This window comes from Excalfactoria chinensis, chromosome 25 (assembly GCF_039878825.1).
Source record: "Excalfactoria chinensis isolate bCotChi1 chromosome 25, bCotChi1.hap2, whole genome shotgun sequence".
Classification (NCBI taxonomy): domain Eukaryota; kingdom Metazoa; phylum Chordata; class Aves; order Galliformes; family Phasianidae; genus Excalfactoria; species Excalfactoria chinensis.
In genome coordinates, this window is record NC_092849.1 from 2896512 (window position 1) to 2914108 (window position 17597).

The following is a 17597-nucleotide window of genomic DNA, read 5'->3' on the forward strand; positions in this document are numbered from 1 at the left end:
GGTTCGAGTGTTTGTACTACGAAATCCAGGGTTTCACAGGCTCTGCAGCAGCTGTAAAATGAAATAACTCCTCACATGCAGAGATTTATAAACCACCTGTAGCATGGCTGCAGAGCAGGCTGTGCTTCCAGCTTCCAGTCCTCAAGGTCCTGACAAGGTTTGGAAGCATTTGAGGGATGCTATGTGCTGTAAATCCTCTGTGGCCATTGGAGCCAGCAGCAGCCACGCTGGCACAGCACAGTGCTGGTGGCTGGCTGTGCCCACTCACGTCTTGTGCTGTTCTTAGTGACTTTCCCTTACAAACGAAGGGAGATCTTTCATTAGCTAATGCTTGATTCAGTTCAGTGATAAAACGTAATTGCTGGTCTAAACAAGCAGATCAGGTTGAAGTGGTGTCTGTAATTCACCAGATAGCCCCATTTGTGAGAGGGAAACCAAAACCCACCGTGATCTGTGCAGAAATTGAAGTGTGGTGGTCATGAGGTCAGATGAAAAACAGGAAGAACCCTCTGTCCTCTGTACACTTCACACTTAAGCTGCTTCTCATTCAGCTCTTTGGCATAATGATCTAACACACCATTTGGTGCTATGGAAACCCCAGTTTACACACTGGTGCACAGCAGCAAGCAATTGACCGTCCCTAATTTTCATTTTCTGAGGATATTTTTGACTTGTGCATTAAGCAAACATTTATGCCAAGCACTGTGGAATCCAGAAACGTTAATCAAGTTGAACTTATGTCTTTGCCATAGTAAATAATCAGACTGATGGTGTCACTGATGTCTGCATTACCTGCCAGGATGGCTGTCAGCAGCTATAAAAAGACAAGTGTACAGGTGCAAATAAGCTGCTGCTCTGGACAGCTGCTGTGTTGTGCTCATGCTACATCCTGCTTTCACTGCTGTACCTCAACCTGATCTTTTGTCTCTGCTGCACACCTGGGCTTTCTTCTGCTAATGAGACCAGAGGGGTTTGCAGGTACAGCATCAACTGTGCCAGTTCATTCTGCTTGCTATGCCTGAGGGTGATGGCATCCAACAAGCAGCAGTCTCAGCTGGGGATGCAGGATACTGATAGAGAAGAGCTCTGCAGTACTTTGCCAGGCAGAAAATATAGGGCACAACCCCTCCATCTGTCTCCTTAAATCCTTCCCAGAGCGTCCACCTTGATGCAAACCCACCGGGACACTTTTGATATGAATGTTTCCATATCTGATTGCAGGGAAAAGAAATGAGCAAATTGCTATGGGCCGGGGCATGGGGAATTTGGATTTGCTTGTATGATTTCTGCAGCAGATCACTGTGACAGTGAGTATTTCTTACAGCAAAGAAGCATGTGCCTGTCACATGCAAGTGTATATAGGAACTGATGTTGAACCTCTTTGAGAAGGGTGATGTGTTAATGCTGACCTCACTTTGGATGAGATGAGCTGACTGCCACTGAGAAGTGGGATCTGCTCTCACATTCTCACTGCAGAGAGTGCTCTGTGGGAGCACAGCAGCACTGTGTGACACCATCTGTCCTCTCCCTTTTGTATGTTAAAGTAACCCATGGAAATAAAGAAACAGGGCTTAATAGGCATATGGGACAGGGCTTTTGGCAGTGATGCCAATCAAATGTGTCTCAGCAATGCTCCCCTAATTAAGAGCTATGAATTACAACCTGCTCTTGGTTCACCCCTTCTGCCCCACTCCCACCACGCTGCTGGTCACTGCCTCCCACAGCCACGGGCTCATTAACCAGTTGCAACACAGCCTCGACAAAAGAAACATTTATTTATGAAAATCCACAGGGAATTAAGAAACCCAATAATTAGAGAGGCCATTTGGAAGAGGAGAGCTCTGTGTAGGGAAGCTTTTGCTGTATAGAGATGCTACCACGGGAGGAACCTCACCCAAAGCTCCTATGCACTGCACCACACCAAATACCCAAACCCTTAACGCACATCGAGGCACAGCTTGTCCCATCACATCCCTCAGGCATATTGTATTGCACTGAAACTGGAAGCCTTTTGTTTGGGATAAAAAGGTTAAGGGCAGAGACACCCGAGAGTCTTCTCATACCCTCAGCTGCTGTTGGGATTCATTGTCCCTCCCCTGACATGCCCCAGAAAGCACATTTCACTGATGGTTGTGATAGAAGCTCCAACAGTGATGGTATTTTGGGCAGATAAGCCATGAGAGAAGGGGCCAAGTTGGATGTTAAGCTTTTCATTAAGACCACCATGTGAATTACACAACTGGAGACAGGTTTGGGGGGGGTGGGGAGGGCGGGATGGTGTGATTAGACTAACAGGTTGCTGAAGCCTGAGAGCTGTGTGGTTGGGTTTTGTTTCTATAATTATTAATAGCAAGCAAAAGCGAGGTGCTCTTGTGCTGGGAGCTTTGGCTGTGTGGTCTTGCATTTCAGAGAATCAGCAAGGAGGCAAAGAAACCTCTTGCTTTGCAATTGAATTTCTAACCAGAGATCTGAAAGATAACTAGAAAACCAGGCTTAACAAAGTAGGAGAAGCCTCTGTATTGCCACTGAGCTGTCTGATAGGAAAGCTGGATGTCACCAGCATAGACACAGCTCCACTCCAAACACCCCATCTCACAGGTTGGCCTGGAGCCTAAATGTGACAATAGCCTTATCCAGGCTCCCACCTCCACCTATGAGACAGCTTGGTGCTTGGAGCTGGGAAGAGCCTTTGGCTTTGGACACGTACCCGTTCACCCAGAGCATTTTCCTTTTCCTGTGCTGGCCTCCATCTGATGAAAACTTCCCCAAGGGACATTCCTACCCGCCTGGACATCCCAGTTTGTAACTGGTGGGAACTCTGCTTTATTTCAAAAGACAGCTTTCTACAAGGGGCACAAGAGGCATTTCAGGCTGCAAGCTGTCATCTTGAACTGAGGTCTCCACGCACTCTCTTGGGGTTATCCCACGTTTCAAGCTGAGAGTTGCTTGTGAGAAAATGGCTGTCATTTCTCTGTACATCTCATGATCAGCATCCTGAGGGCATCAGACACAGAGGAGAAAAAAAGGCAGCCCGGTTATTTTTTGTGTATTCGGATGCTGACTTCTGTAAGCTCATAAGCTAACACAAACTTGCGTGCTCAGGGATGGTGCTTGCGGACCACATCTCTGCTGGCCTTACTTGCTGGCTCTCCACTGCACTTTGAGACATTCATTTTTGCCTCGATTTTGGGTTGGCAGCTGGAAGTAAATCAGCATTTGGCTCTGGTTTGTAGCACCTTCTCACGTAATGGCAGCACAGCACCTGTGGAGCTTGTGGCAAAGTTCAACCCACTTTGGGAGTCACTGCACCATCAGAACAGGACTAGAACATAACAAACATCCAAGTTACACATCATAAACTAAATGCTTCATACACAAGCCAAGGAGAGGAAAAGAGAAACATTCCCCTGGTTAAAACAAAATCCAGAAAGTGTGAGTGAAATCTTCTCTGCTCTCCCCTGAGTCAAAACTTACGCAAAATTCCTGTCACCCTTCCAACATTTTATGTTGACAAAGCTTTGTTTTTCTGATGGAAACCTACTGTGCCCCTTTCTGAGCAGCTCCAGGCACTTCCAGGTTGTGAAGAACTTGTCCATTCAGTCAATTCTTCTCCAGAGACTTCCAAAATCAATGTGTGACGAATCGCCTTGAGCCCAGTATGAAATCACAGTGATTGATTTTGGCACAGATGGATGATCAATGGCAACCAAAGCCTGGCTTAGCTCCAAAATCCTTTTCAAGAGTCCTGATTTGATGAGCTGAGCTGGGTTGTGGAGTGGCTCTTTGCAGAATAGTGGGTGCCGGAGATGAGCTGAGACTACAAACCCACCACATTCAGCTAAAGCACTGAGTGGCCAGTGGTGTCAGAAGGGTGTTTGGGCTCCTGGAGTTGAAAACAGCATTTCTGCTTGATTTTGGTATTGAATACCTCTCAGGATACACAACTGGGAAGGACAGAATGAAATTAAAGTTGGGAGCAGGAAAGATTGGTTCATTTTCCCATGGAGGATGGATGTACTGAGAGATACCTGCTGCCTCACAGAGAGCAAGGAAGTGCCTGCCTGCACTGTACTCCTGGTTTAAGACAAAAAACCCAGCTCTGCTCTATTTCTGCAGCCTACCAGCACATGGCAGGATGGAGAGGCAGAGAGCAATGTGGAGGCTAGAAAAACCTTGATTGTGTTTGGACATGAGCCATGATGGAGCACATGAAACCAGCCTGAAGCTTTTGATCTTGGGCTCACTCAAGCATCGCAGGTGAGCAGCAGCACAGCAGGAGATGATAAAACAGCAGAGAGAGAAGCCGGTACATTACAAACTAGGGTGATGATGCTGGGTGGATCATGTGCTGGAGCATCCCAGCGAGGGAAAGGTATGGCAGCATCCTAATGAGTGGCTAATAGAGTTTGGCAGCTGCTTAGGTGAGTGTGTTGGAGTAGAAGCTGAAGCTTTCAGAGACAGTTTTGGAGTCACTGCGTGAGGAGCCATTGGAGGTCATGTCTACAGAGAGACGTTTGCCCTTTTTGCTCTCTTCCAGCTCCTCCTCGGCTGCACCAACCGCCAAGGACACGGTGGTCTCTATCCTGCTGACCTTGTACATGCTGCTCTGTGTCTGCAGGTACCTGGCTGACTTCATCTCCAGCCCCTCGTACTCAGCAGCACTGACAAACGGGCACCACCGGAATGCATGCTTGAAGCCCACGCGGAACCTGGGGGGACATTGCAGAGAGGCAGGGGTGAGGAAAGTGGGGATGGGGAGAGGACTCCACTAGCCATGAGAAGCCAGAGCTGTGAGCTGCTGAACAGTTAAACTAACATGGCTTTTCATTCAGATGTGAAAATAAAAAGAAAAGAACACCACTGATAAGTCCCAGTGAGGAGTAGGGAGGGTTGTTTTGAAACATGAATGACTTCAGACCCCTCAGGGACTTCACGTTAGACTTACTGAGGTGAGTCTTGTCCCCACAACACACACAGCCCCTGGCAGAGGATAGAACAGAGCCATCCTAGAACATCCCTCTATCCAAAGTCTCCTCCATCAGAGACCTCTTTGTTTCTCTCTTCTCCCTGCCCTGCTGTGCTGAGCTGCTGCCAAAAGCCACTCAAACCCACCTGTCATTGAGGCAGCAGTAGATGATGGGGTTGTACATGGTGGAGCTCATGGCCAGCCACATGACAGCCAGGTAGACCTGCTGGATGAACTTCTGCAGGTACCAGTCGGGGTTGAAATACTGCAGGGTGAAGTAGATGTGGTAGGGCAGCCAGCACAGCGCGAACGTGCACACCACAATGATCATCATCTTCACCACCTGTGAGGACAAGAGAGCTCAGGGCAGGGAGGACATCTGTCACATGTCACCCTCTAGAAGAAGCCACCTCAGAGACCTTTCCAGTGGGGAACACACACTCGGCATCATGGAGGACACACGTTTGAAGGACACGCTTTACTTCTTTAGGAACAACAACCTATTTCCACCTCACTACATTCTTTCTGGCTGTGGTTAGTTGGGATTGGGCTTGAATGATGGCTCCTACTGTCCCTGAGGTTCCTTACCTTCCGCTTTGCCGAGACCTGCTCGTGGTAGCGGTCAGAGGAGTCACCGGGGATCTCGCTTGCCCAGAGGGTGATGCTGACCACGGTGTAGGCGCAGCCTATCACCAGCAGTGGCAAGAAGTAGATCAGGACAGTCATGCAGAAGTGATACCTAGAAAAAATGATGGCTGTTGAGTGTGTCCTCTACCCAGCTGGCCTGTTTCTTGCAAACCAAGCTTGGCAGCACAGTCTCATAGGAGCAGAGGGAATGTAGCATGATTAACCAGGATTTCCCTGCATGGCAAATGCCAGGTCTTAGTTTGCCTGAGTCCTGGTCCACCACACGTTTGGCTCTGCTCAGGCAGCAGCAGACATAACCTCAGTCCCCACTGCTGCAAACACAGCTGGGAACAGCTCCATGCAGAATGCACAGGAGTTGAGCTGCAGGAAGCTCCTGCTAGCAAAAGGTCAACGAGCAGTTCATCAAAGCAGTGTGGTAGAAATAACCTTTGCCTCCAGCGTGGCACTGCTCCAGGCTGCGTTCCTTTCCAGTGCTGATCCAACTGGTGAGTTTTCTACGCTCATGGGGAGGGCAGGATCTTTGCATCGCTTTGTAACATGGATAAAGGCTCTGTAGCCTTGCTCTGTTCTTGCACTCACGCCTCCTAGGAGCTCAGATTGAATAATCTCTCCGAGGTGTAAATCATGGGTCAGGCTCCTGCCTGATGCAACTCCTGCTGCTCTGGCAGGGGTGAGGTTGGCCTCAGACCCACACTGCCTTGCCATCTCCTCCCTGTTTTGTACCTGCAATCTCATTTGGCCTCCTCTCCACCCAAGGCTAATTGCATTTCAGCTGGATTTTGTAGGACTGTTTCCTATTTTGCTAATTAAAGAGGCGTCTCTGTGGCTCCATGATGAAGATTCCATTGTTGCTGTGCAAAGCAGGGTCTTAAGCCAGCTGCAAAGTGTGGAGAGTGATGCAGAAAAGCCACAGAGCAACCATTAAATAATGCAAGCAATGCACATCCTTATTTTCAGAGCCACTGAAGCATGGTGGGGAAAGGGACTGTCAACACATCCTGCTTTTTGGTTCATTATTTTTTGTACTTTGGATGCTGAAACCCATCCATTTGTTAGTCTGTCTATAAGGATCACAGTAGGAGAGCAGGCAGAGAAGCCTGGATTTTGTGATTTAGAAGTCTTCAGTGTGGGGATTCAGTACCTTGTGAACAGGGGAGCATGTAGGAGGGAGGACAGGGACATGGGAGGAGGCAGCTTCTGTCTGGACTGTGGGCTGGTATCTCCCTGATAAGCCAATGAGTGGTGCAGTTTTGCCCCTTAATGAATCAGAATGAATGGAAGGGAGCTGAGTCACCAACTCCTGGTGCAGATCAGCACCTCCTGCCAGTGGCTGCTGCCTTAAATAACTGCACTACAGCCGTGCAAGCAGGAATGATGCTTGATAGGGGTCCAAACACCCATCTGCAGTTATTTTGGGGTCACTAAGATAACAGTAGTTGGCCAAATGGCAAATGATACATCAGTGTGAGGCCCTGGGCCTGTGCTGGTCACTTCTTCATGCTGGGGTACCTGGGGGCTCAGCCCTTGTGGGCTGAGTTTCTTCATGCTGGCTGCATTTATTGCAGTTGCATGGAATCACAGAGATTGGAAAACACTCTGGATGTCAGTGGGGCCATCCTCAGCTCAGCTCTTGCCTTATGGACAGACTCATATCGGCTCTGAGCACTTTTTCATGTGTGCACATCCCCTGCTTTGCCTCTAGCACGGTTTCACAGCACTAATTCATTGCTCTGTGGGACTGGAGTTGCAAAGGTGGAGGTTTTTTTTTTCTCCTTTTTCCTTATGACATTTAGCTCACTGCATGACTCACACACCTCAAAGAGCAAACTGTGGAGGACCGTGTGTTGCAGTCCAGCAGGGTTGCCCAGATGTGTTGGAAATGCCAGACGTAATTAGCTGGAGCCTTGGTGGGAAGGAAGGAGATGGCTGCTGAGCCCTCCTATCCAGGCATCTACCTTTCATCCTAAGCTGGTTCCGCAGAGCTTCTTTTCAGAGCTTGTTTTTTGAGTGAATTTTTTGCTGCATTTGGGCTCAACACATCCCCAAACAGTTTTCTCTGTTATTGCCTGGCCAAGGTGCACCTGATACAACACTATTTACTTCTTACAGGAGTATTCTCACCAAAGGAAGCCTTGTAAAGATGGATGCTGAAGGAAAGGTGCTACAAAAAACAGAGCAATGCAGCCCCTGGGGACAGTGCAGACTGCATCCCACAGTTGAATCTTAGCAGTTGGATGTGTTTCCCTTAAGGGTGAGCACTGTAGAAGGGCTGGGAGCTCACGCAGCATGGACTACAAGCAGCACCAAACTCAGCTTAATAAACCTCACCATGCTATAGATAGAGATTTTGCTACCGTCAGCCACATAGCACCAACCTTACCCTGAGTGGGAGGAGGATTTCCCCATCCCAAGGAGCTTTCATCCCTTCTCAGCCTTCCCCACTTCATTTTATCTATTTTTTTTTAATACTTTTTTACATTATTTTTTTTTCATATAGATCAATTTGTCCATCCTGCTGGGAAAGTCCTACTCACGTTTTTCCATACACGTCAGTGCTGTGCTCTGGCCACGCCACCAGGCACACCAGCCGGCCTGGCAGCTTCTCCATCACTGAGTAGTAGCCCTGTGGGAAGGCCAGCAGGAAAGCCAGGAGCCAGATGACACCTATGACCACTTTGGTGGCGGTGGCTGAGAGCCGGGGCTGCAGCGGGTGGATGATGGCCATGTACCTGCAAGGTGAGCAAGAGAAGAAATCAAAGCTTGGAGCCTCCCTGAGCCTCCTCTTCTCCAGATTGAACCATCCCATCAGGGAACTATTCCCCATAGGATTTGTGCCCCTTCCCAGCTCCGCTGCCTTTCTCAGGACATACTCCATGGCCTCAGTGTCTTTCTTGTAGTGAGGGGCTCAAATCTGTACTGGACTCAGAACTGATGCTGTTGTCTGAAAGCAGCTGCATTGGCAGCATCCAATAGTTCTGCACTGGAGCAAAATCATATCTACTCAGATTGCAGTGCAAAGGCTTCCAAACAGAAGAACCAAAACAAAGCATACTAGAGCTGCCCCATATCTGCCTGGCTCATGGGATCTTCCATCCTGAACATCAGTCATCATACATGAGGCAGACTCCAGTGACGACGAGGCAGATTGAATTTATCCTTCTGCAAATCTGGTTTTGCAAAGCTGACAGCAGCCAGCAGAGCTGGAAGGATTAAGTGAGCACACTGCAAATGTTTTATTTCCCTCCCCCATGTCAAGCTTTGGAAATGCTGTCATTCTACAACAAGGAAAAACGTTGCATTGCTCTGCATGTTACAGCCCGAGGCATTTGCAGTGTTCTCTGTCTCTCCACTTCCCCCCACTCTTTTCAGACGACGGGCAGCTTTTGCTTTTAGTTTTCTCCTGGATGAAAATAGTCCCCGTGTTCCATTACGTGTCCGTCTGCTGCAGCAAAGGTGCAGGGATTAATAGAGAGATACACACCGCCATCAGCTCTTCCCCTGCCCTGGGGTACCAAAACTTATCAGTTTTGTGCAGCTGCAAATTCACCTGATAATTATCCCTCTAAAATCTCTGCGAGCTCTTTGGTGCCAGAAACATAAGCCGGTGAGTAAGAGCAAAGGCAATGGATGCTGGCACTGCTCTGCCACAGCAGCCAGCAGTGCACTGAGCTCTCAAGGCTTCTACATCCCCACTGCTCCACTGTGGGAGCTGGAGGAGGTTTGGTTGGGGTTATCCTATGGTACTGCTCCACTGACCTAATTTCTGCCAGTGCACTTTGGAGGACTTTCCTTATCAGCTTCAAGCACTTTGTGGCTGCAGAGGCCCTTAAACGTAATAAAATGCCCAAACAATTGATAAAACTATTAGTTAAACCCCAACCCCATTGCCCAGGGACCTTTCCAACAACCACCAATCTGTCTGTGATGCTCTGGTGCCCATGATATACAGAAAACAACCAAATGAATACAACTGAAGAGTCAAAGTAGAAAACAAATATACCAGAGTTGCATGGATGGTGGCAGGGGGGCAGGAGGAAGCCAACCAAAGGTGCTTTGGGAAACACTGGCCCTACATTGGAAACTGCCAGGAAAAAGGTTCATAAAGGTCCAGGCTGCTTGGAGGAGCTGGTGATACTGGAGATAGATGGAAATGTGTAAACATCCTGAGAATAATTTGATCATTATTTCATATTAAAATACCGCCTAATTGTATAACAATTGTATCAGCGAGCAGAGAGTTGTCCCAACGTTTTAATAACTGCATCCTTGCTGTTTTTTTCTTTTGCTTGATGCAGAATTATACTGCAGGGAAGGGAGGAGCACAGAACACGGTTTCATGGCCTCTTTAGCTCAATTAACAGCTACTGTTATGCTCGTATTGGGGTGGGAAAACACCAGTGGGGAAACAAAGCAGCTGCTTTTGCCTTCTTCCAGTGCCGGGTCCATCCACCCCAAACATCTCTCAGCTCCTTGCTGACTGGTTGAGCTTTCCAGTTTCTTTCCCCTATAGGATGGTGTGTATTCCTTTCTGGGGGGTGCACCTATGCTGTTCCAGGGCACCCGCAAGTTGCCAGTGGTCCTGCAGGCAGATGCATGCCTGATTTGGGGCACAGAGACGTTGATCAGAGTGAAGGGCTGCAGGTCCCAGTCTCTCTGGTGGGAAGCAGATCCTTAAAAGCAGGCTAATGAGTTTATTCGCTCGTATTTCTCCTTGCAAAGTGCCTCTGTGGCCCCGCTCTGCCCATCTCCCTGTATCCTATTAGAGAGATTTATTCTGTTCTCCACTGCCCAGGAGGGCGGTTCTCCTGGCTAGACAGGAGTGGTGGTTTGCAGGAGCCAGGGAGGGGAAAGGCATATTCTCATGTGCAGCAGGTGAAGAACTACTATGGGCTCCCAACATCCCATTTTTCTATGGGGAGAGGGTTCTTGGTTTGAAGATTTAAGGGCAGATTTCTTGCATTAATTGAAAGGTTTTGTTCCTGATAGGCTGCAAGTGTTCTGAGGGGGTGAAGCTCACACTGGGCTGCAGGAGATGTTGGGTTGGGAAGAATGAATGATGCCCTTTCCTCAAAATGAAATAGCTTGCTCTGCTCACCTTTGGGATGGGAGCTTCACACCTGAGGGCTGCCCAGTTCCTTTCACCCTCACGCTGATGCTCATCCCTTTTTCCTTTCCCCCCAGAACTCAATGGAACTGAAGATGGCTCCATTTGCCAGCAGCTTTTTATATCCACTGCACTGAAGAACACAACTTTAGGCCAGATGCTTTCCCTTCGGTGACATAGGTAATGCTGTTTGTTGTTGTTTTAAATATTTTATTGTGTTTCAGATGGGGGTGGGGGTTGTTACCATGGTGAAGCAATAGCATTTGAGTACTGTGTTGTAGCAGGGTAGCTCCGAGTGTATAACTTATTACATAGCTAGATGGCTACACCGTCTCAAATGCACTATTAATTGCATCTGGAAAGCTGGAGCCTGCCTGGGTAATGAATGCGACACATCTCTTTCCAAAGAAAGAATTTTGCCAAATGCAGACAGAAGAGAAAGAACCAAAGCCCAGAAATGGCAGAGGGCCCCCCCAGCATTCATCTCATTGCTGATAGTGATGGGATGGGAGGATCCAAAGTACAGCACAACCCTCTTGAGGGGCTCTATGACCTCACCAAATGCTGCCTAAGGAAAGCAGATAGCCCCATGACACCCATTTAGAGCTGAGGAATGAGTGTGGGAAACACAGGGCTGATAAATCTGAGATCTGTTGCACTCAGTACATGCACTAACCCAGCTGAGCCATCAAAGCGTTAAGAACAAACTAAGGGCCAAATTAGGAAAGCCATCAAATAAGCAGAATATCTCCCCTGCAGTGTCTTGTGCCAGTGCTCTGCTTGCAGCCAAGCACCTCAGAGGCACATCTAACACCTGAGATCCTACACTGCCCAACCACCCACCAGCCTGTTGCTATTTCATATTCATTGCATATTTATCACAGCAGAAGAGGAAGGAAAAAAAGGATGCCAGTCAGCTTTTGACCTGCTGAATTCAGCTCGTCCCCCCAGGTTCCCTTCCCTCCCACTTGCTCTTCTTCAAATCCCATCCCAGCAGGGCACGGTTACACACTGTCAGACACAAATCAAAGTTCTGCCCTGCAAGCCCCAGAAGACCATTAAGTCAAGATTAAAAGAACTTGTGCTATATTAGGGCGTAAATGACTAATTAATATGTCTGTTCACTGATGTAATTTGTCCTCTCCAGAGGGTTTCTATCTGCAGTAATCGCCTCTTGGGTAAGGCACGGGGTCATTGAGCTGGTGAATGTATTCCTGGTATTCAGCTGGTTCATCTAAACTGGGAGTTCAAGCTTGCAAGCATGAATAATTTCTATTTTCATCTAGGGTTTCCATCTTTTCTGTTGCATATAGTGTGGGGTTGTGGAGATACGAACAGGTCTCTGCTGTAAGCTGGTGGCTTTAGAAGCCATGGAGGTGAAGGAAGCCTTGCAGGTTTGGTGCTTCTACAGCTCCTGCTGGCACATGGATGGATTTTGAGACATTTAATGGAATGTGATTTTTAAACAAAAGAGGCTTATAAATAGGATCCCAGTTTGATTTCCCAGCCCTGCGTGCTGGTCGGGCTCTGATTCCACACATAACCCAGGATCCTCGCCTTCTGCTCTGCTCACCTGGCAGCAAGGAGGTCCTTCCCTCCTGCAGCAGTGTGGGCGAGCGGCAGTGCTCAGCAATGAATCTGAGTCCCAAGGAGAGGAACAATGCTGTCTGTTTGGTGATGCTCCATAACACTCCTCACAGATACTGCAGGAGAAATAGGAAAAAAACAACTCTGGATGTCCCTACATATGTCTGCAAAGTGCCTTGGATACAACACAGGCTCCCAGTTTTCCTAGGAAGCTGGAGAAAGCAGAATCTCACGGTTCTTTCTTTGAAGTGCACGCATTCATAGCGTTCAAAGCCAGAAGGGGACACGTTGTGCTCTGGCACTGACACACCCAATGATGAAGGCCATGCTGTGCAGTTCCAGAGTGGGCTGCTTGGCCCCAACTGCTGCAGGATGCTGCGTGGCAGCGGCACTGCTTTTCCTGAGCAGGCCTTCAAGCTGCCAACCCCAACTCCTGCATTTCCTGCCATTGTTGCAGTGTTCAGAACTCTGTGCCTCTGTGTAAGATTAACCTTTGTTTTATTTTATTTTACTGTGGTTGTGCCCAGTGTGAAACAGCTCCAGGTAAAAATGCAGTCCTGGTTTCAAGCAAAAGCCTTTTTATTATTGCCATAGTTTTCTTCTCAGCTGCATCTTATTCATCACAGGGAGAAGCAGCTCACAGGCTCCTAACCACTCCAGAGCCAAACAAAACCTGAGCCTGTTTCTAACAACCAGAGCATCATCCATCTCCAGCTCTGTTTTCCAAGCTGTCTCTGCACTATCTGTGGCAGTGCTGCAATTTCTTGTTGCGAAATACCCATGCTCGTTTGTGCAGTACTTACACTTCAACCCAAATCAGGCTGGTGTATGGTAGTGCCAATCCTCCCCCAACCCCGTTTGCATTTATCCCCAGCCAAAAGGTGTTCTGCTCCCTGGGAAGGAGCACAAAGAAAGGCTCTGCACAGCAGAGTTTTCTTCATGAAATCAACTGCACTCAACTGCAGAGCTGTTTGGGAGCCTTGGTTTATCCCTAGCACCGATGCAAAAAGGCATTAAAGACATACATTAAAGATTTTGGAGGGTGTTACACACCAGCTGTGCCTGGAGGATGACCCTCAGCACATGGCCAACTCGTGCTCCTCACCTTTTGCTCTGTGCCACCACAGCCTGCCAGGCTTTGCCCAACTTCTGTCCTTGGCAGAACACACATGGGATGCTGCTCTGCTGGCAGCCCTCAGCCATCCAGCAGCACCCCCAGAAAGCTGCTGGGAAAGAAAGCAGCTCACTTGTACTGGCTGCAGCCCAACGAGAGCCATCCGTGGGACTTCCCTCCCCTTTCACTCCCTGGTAATAAAATCCAGGTGGTTTTATGAAATTTGGTGGCTCTGCAGCCAATGAAACAACATGCAGTTTAAGCATCAGTCTGAGGTCCCCAGCACCTGAGATTGAGAGCCAGGAAAGGGCTCCTGCAGTGCATCCAACAGGCGTGATTTAGTGACATGACCATTTTGTGCTAAGCAGTGAGCTAAATGAGGAGGTTGGAAAAGGAATGGACTGCTCTGGAGATGAGCTGGGAAGGGAAAGGATATAAAAGTGCCAGAAGTGCAAGCCCTGTACACACTACCAACATGCATTAATGGGTTACAAGAACCTTTTTTTTGAGCTCTTTTGGCAGAGATGAGAATGGATTCCCTACAGAGGACTCCCTGAACCACCTGCAAACAGGTCAAGGAAAGGGATTCAATCTCATGCTCCTGAAAAGAGCTCCATTTGAATTGCAGTGCTTTCCTGTGGCCAGGTGGAGCTGAGCGCAGTGTCCAGGCAGAGGCAATATGGGGAGCAGCACAGGGTGCAGGGAGGGGTTGGGTGCTCACCTGTCCAGGGCGATGGCTGTCATGGAGTAGATGCTGGCAAAGACGGCAGCGATGGGGAAGAAGTTGTGAAACTTGCAGTAGAGCAGCCCGTAGTACCATTCGTTGTGAATGGCGTAAGTGAAGTTCACCACCGTGTTGAAGGCAGACATGGAGGCTTCAGCAAAAGCCAGGTTCACCAAGAAGTAATTGGTGACGGTGCGCATCCTCTTGTGTGCCAAGATGATCCACATCACCACCACGTTCCCCACCACCGACACCACCACGATGAGGGTGTAGGCAACGGCCCATAGGGCCACCTGCCACGGGGGCTGGATGAATTGGTTGGCAGAGGACTCGTTCAGGGAGGCATTGAGAAGCCTGCGGTGCTCCAGCTCCGCTTCCAGTGGCGGGGTGTCATCCATTACAGCGTGGTACTGCCGGACCAGGCACGAGGATGCTTCGGGGCACAGAGCCCTCTGGGTTTAGGGTACAGCAGGTTCAGTGGGGAGGATGCTTCAGGGCACAGCACTCTCTGGGGTGAGGATGATTTGGGGAGCAGCGCAGTCTGGGTTTGGGGGTCAGGATGCTTCAGGGTGCAGCAGGTTCAGGGGTGAGAATGCTTTGGGGCACAGCACCCTCCTGGTTAAGGGCACGGCTGGCTCAGGGCACGCAGAAGGTTTGGGGCACGAAGGTAGATCGGGGCGAAGGAACCTCCGTGTTCAGAGCACAGCCACGTCGGGGCTTGGGACCCTCCCAGTTCCAGGAGCAGCTGGTTCAGGGCGCTGATCCTTTCCTCTTCTGGGTGCAGCCGCAGCAGCGTGCGTAGCCATGGCAGAGCACAGCCGTGTCGGGATGGCAGCCCCTTCTCGCTGTGGACCCGCAGCACGGCCGGGCAGCGTTTCCCACCTTCCAGTCGCTTCGGTTCGGTCCGGGCTGATGCTGAAGCGGTGCCGGGACCCTCTGGGCGCAGCCGGAGCTCGGATACTGCCGCGGCTTTTGTAGGCGGCGCGGGCGGTGCCTGAGAGCGGGGAGCGGAGCCGGGAGCCCAGAGCCCTCCCCCGCTCCCCCCTCCAGCTGCCCCTCGCCCCCTCCTCACCTCCCTCTGCAGGCTGCGTTCGCCTCTACCGTTCACCCTAAAGCTTCCGTAGTGCCAGTGGACAGGTGGGGGTGGGGGATCGATCCCAGCGGCTTCACACAACCAACGAAAAACGAAAAGCCAACCCAAATGTTTGACTTTCGTAATGAGGTCTTTGGTCTTCTTGCCTAAAGCAGCGTCAACGGGGCGGTCCGGCTCTGTGCCCCTTCCCTAATACAAAGCAAGGAAACAGCTCTCGGGGGGAGGCAAATCCTTCCGAAAATTACCGCTGTAATTTGAACGTGGTTCATCTGCAGGCACAGAGCTCTCCTCTGCCCCCAGCCCAGGTTTCTGACATCCACCAGACGGGGGTGATTTTAACTTACTCATCCAGTATCGTGTTATGGCCGAGCGTGGGCGCAAAGCGCACCGCTGTGTGCTGGGAGCGATGGTTTTCCCTTAGGATGCACCGATGCAATGAAGACAAAAAGCACCTCTGGAAGCAGAGCGCGTCCCTCTGCTTTGCTAAAGGATGCTGCGGACTCCGATATCAGCTGGGAACCGCTCCGAGGGAGTGCTGCGAAACCAACACTGCGAACCCCGGAGTGGGAACGGCATTGCTGCTCGTGTGTAGGGAGGATGCTCAGCTCGTAAGCTGAAGCAAGCAGGAGGGACTCCGAAAAGCTTTAGTTTTTGGCACAGGCTCCGCTGTTGAAGTGAGACGGAGCTTTTTAACGGCGGGACGGACGAACGAGGAGGTGGATTTCAGCTTAGAGCCTCCGCGTATCCTGCAGCCCCGCAAGCCGGAGCCGCACTGAGGGTCCCCTCTTCTTGCATCCGGACCGCTCGATGGCAGCACTGCCTAAAAATGCGGCAGAGGGACGGCTGAGCATCCAGCCGGCTTAGGGAGGTTTGCTAGCGACTGTGTTTCCAACATTTCCCTTCGCTGCTTTGGGGCATTAATGTGACTATGACCAAACCCCAAAGGAGGGGAGGTCCTGGCAACGGGGGACAGCTTCAGCAGCCACCTCAGTGCACCACAGCAAACCCTCTCCCGTTTCAGCAAGCTCCCCTGTGCCCCACCTGATAACAGCACCCCACTGCAAGGCACAGAGCCATCACACCCATTTCTCCACCTCCGTTTTCTCACTGGAAATAAAGAGGTGATGCATTATGCACATTCCTGTTGGAAAGAACCACCTATTTTTTCCTGTTCTGCTGCCATGTGAGGAACTGAAGTTCTACCTGAAGCAGACTGCAGATGAGCCCATGTGCCATGACATATCCAGGCTGGGCAGCTGGGAGGTATGTCCACTAAGAGGGAGGTTTTTCTAATTGCAGAAGAGAAGAAAAGGGGGAAAAAATCAACCCAAAGAAGAAATCCTACATGAGAGAGAGCAGATGTACTCATTGCTTGGCAGCAGTGAGCAGACTACTGCAAGCTTGTGACAGCTAATTAATGCTTACAGGTCCCTGTGAAGGTGCCAGCACTCTGTGTGATGTTCCAACAATCCCCCTCCTTCCTTTTCCCAGGGATGCTTGTATACCTTTGCATGCACCACCAGCCCTTCCAGAGCAAAGCAAAGCTTTGTAATCAGCAGATGGAAAAACCTTGACTTTTCCTGTTGTGTTTTCCAGCAGGACAGGAGCCTCTTCCCCTATAGGTCTCTCAGCAGTCCCACTGGAGCCATCAAACAATGAGAGCACATACAAAGCACAATTCTCTGGGAGGAAAATCTGCTGAAGGGAACCATCAGAGATGACCTTTTTGCAGCCCCAGCTCCTCCATGCCCCATCCGAGGGGTCGGACCCCATCTCCCTGTGCAAATGACACATGCAGTGTTGGGTTCAAGATATGCCATCTCCCAGAAGAGTGGTCCTAACCACCCAATATCCTGCACAGAGGTGCCTGCAGGGCTTCGTGCTTGGGTGACATAAGAGCAGGCAGATCAGGCTGCCTTGTAGATTTGGGGGATGGCACCCAAAAGGCAGTAACATATTTTCCTAAAATAGTTGGATCCCAAAGGGAACGTCTGCCATGCTTTATCTGCTTGTTTCTACAGTCCTCCCAACCTGGGCTTTCCCTGGCTTTAAACTGAGCACAACTGATCCCTCCTTTTGTAAGTAGGGTTATGCAGTCGGTTGGGGTCTTTCTGGTTCTCTGTGCTGTAAGTCCTTTTGCCTTGGAGGCTCGGGAGTAAGGGTGGCTGGAGGCCATGCAGCTCTAAAGCGATGCTTTTTCTTCTAAAGGTAAGGCTGCTTTATGGTTTTTAGTAGCCTGTGTGTGAAGCCTACCTGTTCCTTGTGGCCTATAGAGGAGCCTTGAGGCTCTGATGATGATCAAAGTGTCTTGAATCATGCTTGAGCTTTGTACAGTCACCAAAATCGGATGGAGGTGAATAG

The 17597-nt window shown here is 49.9% G+C and overlaps 2 protein-coding genes across 2 annotated transcripts in view; one reads left to right on the top strand and one right to left on the bottom strand.

Annotated features, from left to right (window-relative positions):
* Window positions 1–1753: 1753 nt before the first annotated feature.
* On the bottom strand, window positions 1754–15201 carry TACR1 (tachykinin receptor 1). The gene is made up of 5 exons (XM_072357151.1): window positions 14141–15201; window positions 8149–8343; window positions 5555–5705; window positions 5113–5309; window positions 1754–4709 (listed from the first exon to the last, which is right to left on the bottom strand). The coding sequence occupies exons 1-5, from the start codon at window positions 14539–14541 to the stop codon at window positions 4418–4420; spliced, it is 1236 nt and encodes a 411-aa protein (XP_072213252.1). The 5' UTR covers window positions 14542–15201; the 3' UTR covers window positions 1754–4417.
* A 2043-nt stretch (window positions 15202–17244) lies between these two features.
* LOC140262679 (tetraspanin-15-like) overlaps window positions 17245–17597 on the top strand; it is a 30505-nt gene continuing 30152 nt past the window's right edge. Inside the window, exon 1 of the mRNA XM_072357152.1 lies at window positions 17245–17444. The gene's annotated coding sequence lies outside the window, so the exon portion shown is untranslated. The remainder of the gene's footprint in view (window positions 17445–17597) is intronic.

Coding starts and splice junctions, on each gene's coding strand:
- TACR1 (XM_072357151.1), bottom strand. CDS start 14,541: ATGGATGACACCCCGCCACTGGAAGCGGAGCTGGAGCACCGCAGGCTT. Junction 5,706..8,148: donor ACTGACGTGTATGGAAAAAC/GTGAGTAGGACT, acceptor CATTTTTTCTAG/GTATCACTTCTGCATGACTG. Junction 5,310..5,554: donor AGGTCTCGGCAAAGCGGAAG/GTAAGGAACCTC, acceptor TTGTCCTCACAG/GTGGTGAAGATGATGATCAT.